The following is a 9819-nucleotide window of genomic DNA, read 5'->3' as shown; positions in this document are numbered from 1 at the left end:
GGAGCGGATGAGTATTGTGGGAGTACTTAGGGAGGTTGAAAACCAGCTGCTGCATTGTGGGTGAGCTGCAGAGGTCTGTTGGCAATTGCAGTAGGTTGCAATAGAGAACCTTCCTGACGTTGAAGTGTATGTTCAGCTAAAGCCCTATCAAATCTGCAATAGTAAACAGCAAATATGGAAAACAAGTCCAACCATCTGTGTTTAAAACTTCATTATAAACTGAGGGATGAGAACCAGAATGCGGATAGCCTTCGTACCGATTCTTTCAATGGAACGTGAATGCAACACAGCAGCAGGAGGACTCTCTCTGCGCATGCTCGCAGCTTTAGCATTATTAGTACACTGTAACGTGTATTTGCTTCTAAACTGTGCTGTCATCTCACCACATCTATGTGGTGTTAGTTGCTCGCGTGACTTAGTGTACCTGCAGCAGTCAGGGTCGTCCATGATTCAGAGAGCTGTAGCTTCGGTACAGCAGGAGGGAAAGCACTATGTCCGCGAATAAAACAAAGAAAGTCAAAATGGCTACTAAATCTTGTCCTGAATGCGACCAACAGGTGAGGAAAATGCATTTGTTCAATTGTGAACGTTGTTCCTGATAGTGTAGTTTTATGATATGTTGTAAATTGTGTTTATATCAGTCAACAAACAGCCAGCCAGAGAGGCTCCTGCGGCCACACCGTACGCGCTGTGTACTGATTAAGTTAGCTCAGAAAGCCTTCGGATTTCCTCACATTTCGAAGGAATTCATATAAAATGTCAGTTAATAACGTTTTCTGACTATTTAGTTTTCAATACATCACATTTTTAGTCAAATTCATACTTCAATTTGTGATTTTAACGTTAGTTATCTCCCCAGAATATTGTGGACGTTGCACGGTGGAGAACTGTAAGCAGTTAAAAAGTTAGAGCCAGGGTTATCACTGAAAGCAGAGCTGTTTCCTGTGTCTGAACCCAACGGAGAACTGGTGCACAATTCACAATAGTATAGGACATTTGATGTGCAATACCAATGAGATAAGGAAAAGCGAAAAGCAACGAGATTCAATTAAATTAAAACAATTTTCAATAATGATAGTTTCTCTAAAGTATAAACTAGTATGTCAGACTGTTGTTTTGTGTACATGTGGATTTTAAGCAGAAGGTGAATTACTGCAACACTCCTACAGCTAATATTCTCCTGATTTCCCCAAAGTAGCATACCAACCATTCCAAGATGTCCTTGGTCAACACTTGATTTGTATTGGTTTGTTATTGCTTGTTCCTTGGTGCCTTTAATCATTTAAAGGGATTATTTTTTCTAATCAAAGTCTGTCTGCAGGGCTTGGAGAGTAAATTATGAATACATTGTTTCTTGAGACATTTTTAGGCCTCAAGCAGGAGCTGCCATAATCTGATAAATTCTCAGGTGATGTCACTTGAGGCATGAGGGTGAAATAATGTGTAGTTAGCAGGAAGTGATCTTTTCAGGCTTTTGTAGCCCTCGAATTTAATTACCACAGAAGTAACACGTTGTTAGCGTATCACCTCAAAGCAAAACACCCTGCTGAAATTACCTCCACGGGACCTCGCCAGTCTACACTACAGGAGTGTGGCACTCGTGGGCAAATAATGAAACCTGTAAGTGAAAAGTTAACCAATTCCTTGGTTACTCGGATAGTTAAAAACTGCTGCCCAGTTAGCACAGTAGAGGATGGTGGACTGAGAGAAGTAATTTGTGTTGCATCGAGAGATACCTCCCGCTTTTAGCTAGGATTTTTTTACAGGGTGTCCAATTTGTTTTCAATGGCCTAGCAACACGCGAGCACCTTAGGCGCGAGTATTGTAGGGGGGCCCGGGGGCATCCTCCCTCGAAAAAAATTGAAATTCATAACTCTCTGAAACACTTTCCTGCATTTTGAGGGTCACATTTTGTGGAATACAGCCACGTTTTTGTCTTTGTTACAACATTATGTTGATGCTGAGGCTGGGAGGAGAAATGTGTGTGTGTCGGGGGTGGGGAAGACCAGATCATTTTTTGGTAATATTATAATTACACTGATTGATATACAATATAATATGTTTCATAAGTTAATACATAAGAAGAGTGAGTGTAACTGAAACTAAAAGGTACAACTTAATTGTCACATACATCTTGTATGTCTACTTATTCAATTTTGTTCATCTATATCATATATTTATGCAAGACACTTAGCAAACAGCTGTATTAGCTATGTGTTTGTGATGGTTTTCTGACCTTTCACACCTTTGAACATTCACACAAAAAAACCATTCTTACATGACTACTCTGCTGGAAGAAGCTGGAGATCGTTGTCTGTGTTCTTCCTCTTTTCCTCATCTTTTACAGTAACTTGAAGAAAGAATTTTCATTTAGCCTTCATATCAAATCAATCAACTATTATAAAGGACATTATCAACTGTAAATACGTCAATAGTGGGAATTAAGTACAATGATCTCCACAAACAACATCCATTTATCGATCTTTTAAAAGTAAAGGCTCCCTATTATTCAAAGGAACCATACAAACTTTGATCTCCTCATGTGCCCCCCTCCCCACTACAGTTCTCGCCGGTCGCATCGTCCTGACGTTTTTGTTGTTGTTTTTCCCCCGGTTCATCGACAGTTATTGCCACCAAAGAAGCCAGAAAAACTCCGAAATACTCCTATAGTTATCAGGCTTTCTGTCATGTTTGTAAAGATTGTTAAAAGTTTCAAGCTTACCTGCACTTTCTTCCCGCGTAAAAGGTTAAAGAGATATCAGATATTCCACCAATACAGCGCCCGTCCACGCTGCGTCACGGAAAATCGACCAATGCAATGCGAGTCTTGCGACTCGCCGCGAGTCACTCGCGAGATGTGAGCTTAGCGCGATTTCGGCTTGAATCGGCAAATTTTGATCACATTCAGCGAAGTTACCGGGGAAAACAGCGGAGGAAAAAATTAGGGCGTCTTGCCTAAAAGTAGGGCGTCCAATTTTTTATTACTTTTAGTAACGCCCACCTACCTAAGCGCCTGCTCGAGAGGAACCATCGTGTCAAGAATACACACGTTGTATGCAGACGCGCAGCTTGTGAACAGGCGAGGCAGGCAACTTCTTGGGGCCCCGAGCCGCTAGGGGGCCCCCAAGAGCTGGCATGTTAAGCCAACTACTAGTGAAAGTAAGTGTTTATCACCGTCAGACTGATGCTAGAGAGATAGCAGAAAACCTAGAGATTGATATGAAGTTTCCTGAAAAAAGAAAGCGGAAAACAACCAGGCAGTTCCTGTATGAGGGCAGAGAAGAAACGCAGTCCACTCCAGATGAGCACTTTAACAGAGAGTTTCTTCTGCCCCTAGTGGACACAGCCCTCACTCGTTTGGATGAAAGATTTTCAAAAATGGAGGATGTTTATGCCCTTTATGGTTTTATCTTCTCCAAAGAAAATATGTCAAAAAATATTCAGGGTGGCAAACTTGAAGACAGCTGCAAGAAACTGGAAAACACACTACATGACATTGATTCTGAGGATTTGGTTCTGGAGATCAGGGCTGCTGTCTATGCCTTTCCTGATCATGTCTGCCTCCCCAAGAGAGATGCTTGATTACATTTACAAGGAACAGCTTCTGGATCTTTATGGAAATCTCAGCATTGCCTTCCGTCTGCTATTAACTCTTCCAGTCACTGTTGCCTCTGGAGAGAGAAGTTTCTCAGCTTTAAAACGAATCAAAATCTATCTCAGGTCAACCATGTCACAAGAGAGACTTTCAGGACTGGCTCTTATTTCAATAGAGCACAGTGTGCGAAGGTCTGTGGATCTGGAGGACATAGTGTCAGCATTTGCACAAGCCAAGGCCCGTAAGCAGCATTTGTAAAAGACACCGGTCGGAAGGGCCCCCTGGGAATTTTTGCTTGGGGCCCCAACAGACTCTGGAATCGCCACTGGTTGTATGAAGATGAGAGGGCAAAGCGGACGAACATGCTTGAGCAAGCAAAGCACATCGCTGTCACAGGTGACCACTGGACGTCTGTCAACAACGATAATTATTTGGGCGTCACGGCGCATTTCATTGATCAAGACTGGACTCTGCAGTCGTTTGCACTTACTGTGAGTAAAACCGAGGAGCGACATTATGCCGAGGCATGTGCTAACCATTTTCTGGATGTTGCAAACGAATGGGAAATCCAGGATAAGTTGACCACACTCGGCACTGACAGCGCTCGTAACATGGTAGCTGCCGCGAGGCTACTTCCATTTGAACACCTGCCTTGCATGGCCCACTGTCTGCAAAGAACGGTCACAGTCTCACTTAAAGACAGTGGATTTGAAAGTGTTCTGGCCAAATGTCGCAAGATTGTCGGGCACTTTAAGCATAGTCCATCTAACGCTCAGGAATTAAACGAACAGCAGGTTGCACACGGACTTAATCAAGAATCACTTGCTCAGGACGTTGCAACAAGATGGAATTCTACACTGGAGATGGTAAAGAGGATGCAGAGAAACACATCTCCACTCACCACTACCCTGGCGCAGCAAAAGAGCAAGGTTGCCATGTTGACTGAATTATGTTTTGTATTTGCACTGTGCATGTGCACCGTAAGCCATTAAAATGGTCTGTGAATTTAAATATACTTTGTCTGTGTTTATTTTACATTAATTTCATTTTACATAAATAAATATTCCTTATAAGCTTCAGTCAAGTAGAAAAATGCAATTAATTTATTGATAGATTAATCGCGATTAATTAGTTAATTTTTTTTAATCGGTTGACAGCCCTAGTTTGTACCAATTCCTCTGTTAGGGTATTTCTATTTCTCCTGCACTTTATTTATATTAGATGCATAACAGCTCACATACCGGTAAAAGAGGTGATGGGTAGCTGCTTCTGTTGCTATAGATAGACACTATCCTCCAAAGATGGCTGCGCCACCTCAGAATGCACTGCTGTAACCATTCCCTATTCATTTGACTGTGAGTAGTCGGTTCAGGCTGTTTGTAAGAAATTGAAACATCATTTACTTTTGGAGAAACCCGACACCACGCAGGGGGGCAATCACATCATCCCAATAATGGAAGACAAGACAAGAACTTTCATTGGCTAGTGTCCATTTGTGTAAGTAACAAGACAGGAAAAAAGAACTAGGTCAAGGTTTGTCCCTTTTATGACAACCTTTTCCTTCTGCTTTCTAGTGTGACATTACAGAACAACACTTAGAAGAATGACCAACACGCTGTACACGACCACTGCAGCTGCTTCTTATAATCTGACATTTTTAGTTGCTCTGGGGAACAAAATGCTGTATGAAACAGTTGCAAAAGATTAGGTGTTACGATATTTATTATGGAACTGGCAGATATAAATGGTTCTGTAAGTATAACAAGAAACAAGGTCTCCAGGTCATGCTAACCCCGTGCTAAGGGCTCATGCTAGCATTGTCACTGCTTCCCTACAAAAGAACACAGTGTGAACAGTCGTTACATCTTCTGAATGTTTCCTGTTTGATTCCTCCAGATTCCTGTGGCGTGCAAGTCCTGCCCATGTGGTTATGTGTTTATCAGCAGAAAACTCCTCAATGCCAAATTAAATGAGCGCTCTTCTCCGGCCATAGCAGGTAAGGTCCAGCTCACTCGATGCTCTGATTAGCTTCTTCTTTTTTTATTATAATCCAAACTTTCTTGTTCCTTTTCTGTATGTCTTTCTGTGGAACTGGCTTTTAATATTTGAGAATCAGGAAGGACATTTTTGACTATCTTTCCTAATTTAGACCATTCGAGGTCCGTGCCAAACCTCAACCTTCTCACAAGAGTTTAACACTTCCCTTGTCACCATTTAGAGACATCACAACACCAGGACCTCTGATGGGAGCCCAACCATCATGAATGTTATTCAATACACCTGTGCCACCTGAAACATTAAAGGTCTTCTATTATGCTATATTTGAACAATATATATAGGGCCATATCTATACAAAACATGTCTGAAGTGTTTTGCTCAAAACACCAAACAGATCCCCCATTGTAGCATGCCTCATCCCCCTCTATCTCAGCCCTGTTCCTGAAGTGCTGATTCTGTGACTGTAGCTTTAAATGAACTAGCTGCTGCTGGCCACGCCCCTTTGGAGCTGCTACTGGCCACGCCCCTTTGGAGCTGCTGACCACGCCCCTTTGGAGCGTCATGATCTCTCCTCTGAAGAGAGTTTTCTACCGGGAGAAACTCAGCTAAACGCTGCCGTGGTTAAAAGCCATATTATGTTCCAAACCACATCCAGCATTATTTCTGAAACAACTCTGTCTCTCCTGCAAAACACACAGACACACAGACACAGAGGTGCTGCGGAGGGGATTCAGCTCGCGACTGTATATGGGGGACGTGGGTGGGACGTTGCCAGGAGTTAAATGTAAAGCCAGCCCACATTTCCCTTATTATAAGTCATAAGAACGGTAAATCTGGATCAGCTTGTTTGTACCCCCGTTTTTAGAGATTTGGGTAAGGAGGAAAAGAGAGAGGGTTGTATTTTCTGACACTTTGTGAGTCTCCTCACACACCGGGGACACATATTTATGCATAAAAGACATCAAAAACTGCATTTTGCATAATAAGGGACCTTCAAGAAGCCTAATCAGAGAAAATAACCTCTTGCCTGAAGCTTGAGAAAGTCTGCCTTTAAGATTTTTTAAAGAATTTAAAGGCCTAGTCATGTGGTATAAACGGAACCCATAAAGGGACATGGGGAAATAAAAAAACGTAAACGTTTCTTTTGCTCACACGAAAGTTTCAAACCTACCAAATGTCAGGTTCGGTCATAGGCAGTGTTCCTGGTTTAATTATTATTTTATTTAATGCATTTAGCATTAAAACAAGCTCTCCTTCAGAGTGAATTAAAGTGTGGTTGAAGTTTTTTCACTGATTTCAATGACATTCACAAGACTGGGGTTTCCATCGGTTATCAGCTTTTGGCCGTATGTTGACACTGTCTGACGAAACGAGACCTTAATAAGATCTGACAGGGAGCTTATGTACTGCTGTGTGTGTACTGCTGTGTGTGTACTGCTGAGTGTGTACTGCTGAGTGTGTACTGCTGAGTGTGTACTGCTGAGTGTGTACTGCTGAGTGTGTACTGCTGAGTGTGTACGGCTGAGTGTGTACTGCTGAGTGTGCTTATGTGCTGCTGCGATACGTTCTCGTGAGCACGGGAAACTTTAACGGTTTTTTTTCTTCCCCATGTCCCTTTACGGGTTCCGTAGGTATGAGTCGTTGATAGTGCGTTCACACCGGGTGAAAGTGGATATAATCATTTCATCAACCATGTCCAAATAACAGCTGCGGCTGCTTTGTACGTGGAAGTCTCTGATACGTGGGAAAACACATGTCCTTTTAACAAGTCATATTTGTTAGCAAAATAAACCGATTATACCTTGATTTAATTACAATAAACATACGAAAAAAATACCAAAATAACTACATGATACAAATGTGTAAAAAGCCTGGATGCTTTGTCAGGTCGATCCAAAAAGTACAACTCTTTCTGATGAGGGGTTCCGACCTACATAGAGCTGGGACATCGATGTGAGACTTGATATCATCTTATATTTCGGTTTAGTAATATCGTCAAGTGTCGTTTCCTGGTTATAAATGATGCGTTACAATTACTAGATGAGATTTTCTGAACTCACCTGTCAAGACTGTTGTTGCTGTTACCTACTAATGAGTAATTATCATTTCATTGTGTGAGTAATCAGTTAAACCACCAATAGCTTACTGCACAATTTCATCACAATCTTGATAAAAAAAATGCACAATCGAAGTGTCAGCCTGCAATCAGTCTTTATGCTGGAACCAAATCATAGTGAAATGCTTTTTATTTTCTGTATTTTCTGCTTCAGACAAGCTGGACTTAAAGCGGAGGAGGACGGAGCGCATCCGCAGAGAGAGGATAGACTCTTCTCTGACCAATGACATGGAGAACAGGAGGAGACCCCGCACCAACAGCCAATCAGATCCCATCCGGAGGGGGCGGGGCAGACCAAAGACTGTGGGACTGAAGAAACAAGAGGAGGACAAAGGTAAGGAAGTGATGTTACGCAGTTTATTATTACAGGCTTACCTGCCTTAATGGAACAGGTATCAAAGGAGTTTCTCTCATGAGTGTACAGCAGACATTTTACTGTGGTAACCTTTTCATCTCAGAGAGTTGGTGCTCCATCATTGGAGGCACTGCTTCCAGCCAAGCTTTGACTGCGTTCTCTGCAATAAACACAACCATAATGTCGGCTGTTTTGATGTTGAGCCGGGGACAGGTGTGATGGACACTACAATATTTTTGTTGATGAAACAAATCTGGCATGATTTCTGGCAGGTTCTGTGGAGGAGTACAGGGCCTGGGGGGTTAAAACTCATGTGGATGCTGCAAGTTGGACTGCAAACAGTTTGTTTAATGCAGTAAAAATGATGTTTGTGAAAGGCTAAATGTCAAATATAGACAGATATTTGGCGCGACAAACATGTTGTGAATAACTTTTCCAATATCTCTACTTTTGGACTGAGACCTTCATCAACCCTGTTGTGATGTAGAAGTATGTTCCCCCCTGCTCTGTCATACTTGCTTCACTAACAGAAGATGGTTTGTCCTGTCGAATTAACTTTAATTGTATTGACATGACCATAGTCAAATAACCGAAATGGGTTCCGTGTGTTTTATTGTGTTTCCAGAGAAACAGGAGAAGGAGGTGGATATGTATGCCAGTCTTTCCGATGAGAAGGCCTTCGTGTTTTCTGTCGCCTTGGCTGAGATCAACCGCAAGATCCTGGGTCAGAGACTCATCCTATAGACCTGATAGGTTCTATCACGGAAGAACTTCTAAATGGAGAGGAAGACCAAAGAACTGGACTTTGACCTGGAAGTGTTTCACTCTGATGACGGCATGAGGCTGCTGAAGCTTCACACTGAGGGAGAGGCGTCCACCACAGACTGCACACACACGTCTGTAGACTAAAAGCACCAGCATGGTTTGTGTTGTTACTAAGGGAAGATGCATTGATGATATTTCCCAACAGTTGTGTAGATAACATTTCCGAGTATAAATATCCACACCCATCCCCACTATGATGGGCTCTCGATTTAAAATGGATGAAGAAATACTACATTCATCTGGATACAGGAACACCGTCAACAGACAGTAGATCACATTAATGGAAGGCAGCAGGACTTCTAGCTGTGTGCGTTCTGATGAGCTGAAGCTATAATAAGAACGCCATTATTCCGTGACTTGTGAGGAATATGGAGCAGGTTAGCCACCTGATGAGTTCAAGCTTCGACTCCTCTAATGAACAAGATGAACAGGATTCATTTCCTCTCAAATTTTAAAAACCATAATGTCGTAAATAACTGCTACGTACAGTACACACCGTGTGTTTAGTTAGTTTTATGGGCAAGTTGGATTATTTAAGATAAATGTTACCTTGCATCGTATGTGGATGAAACTAAATAACTGCAACCAACTCAAGACAGTGTGCAGCTGTCCAGCTATCAGACAGGAAGTCAGACAAATATTTATCAGATTGTGAGATAGTGCTGAATATGTGTCTTTTTAAAATAAAATATTTTTTTTATCAATCTGTTTTCTGAAACCCTCCTTATTATTCAATCCGATATAGTGGCCATAGCAGAGTGGTATGCGTGTGTGTGTGTGTGTGTGTGAGAGCATCTTTGGAAGTTTTCCCCTCTAGCTTGTGTCACTTATTCCCAAAATTGGGTGCTGTCTTTCTTCCACCATTTATGATCACAAACTAGATCTACAAGGGGCAATTTGATATTTTCTCGAAGCACCGCTGACCTCTGC

General features: G+C 42.0%; 1 protein-coding gene across 1 annotated transcript; it reads left to right on the top strand.

Annotated features, from left to right (window-relative positions):
* Positions 1–290: 290 nt before the first annotated feature.
* c4h16orf87 (chromosome 4 C16orf87 homolog) lies at positions 291–9593 on the top strand. The gene is made up of 4 exons (XM_063882075.1): positions 291–557; positions 5492–5591; positions 7864–8043; positions 8690–9593. Exons 1-4 carry the CDS (start codon positions 492–494, stop codon positions 8806–8808), a joined length of 465 nt encoding a protein of 154 aa, XP_063738145.1. The 5' UTR covers positions 291–491; the 3' UTR covers positions 8809–9593.
* Positions 9594–9819: the final 226 nt, after the last annotated feature.

The sequence above is a fragment of the Eleginops maclovinus genome, chromosome 4, assembly GCF_036324505.1.
Source record: "Eleginops maclovinus isolate JMC-PN-2008 ecotype Puerto Natales chromosome 4, JC_Emac_rtc_rv5, whole genome shotgun sequence".
Classification (NCBI taxonomy): domain Eukaryota; kingdom Metazoa; phylum Chordata; class Actinopteri; order Perciformes; family Eleginopidae; genus Eleginops; species Eleginops maclovinus.
Note: the sequence above shows the minus strand (reverse complement) of the source record. Positions and strands in the feature narration are given on the sequence as shown.

What these genes read in the sequence shown, in the direction of transcription:
- c4h16orf87 (XM_063882075.1), top strand. Translation starts at nt 492, where the DNA reads ATGTCCGCGAATAAAACAAAGAAAGTCAAAATGGCTACTAAATCTTGT. An exon ending in GTCCTGAATGCGACCAACAG is followed by an intron (nt 558 to 5,491) that starts GTGAGGAAAATG and finishes TGATTCCTCCAG; the next exon opens with ATTCCTGTGGCGTGCAAGTC. An exon ending in GAAACAAGAGGAGGACAAAG is followed by an intron (nt 8,044 to 8,689) that starts GTAAGGAAGTGA and finishes TTGTGTTTCCAG; the next exon opens with AGAAACAGGAGAAGGAGGTG.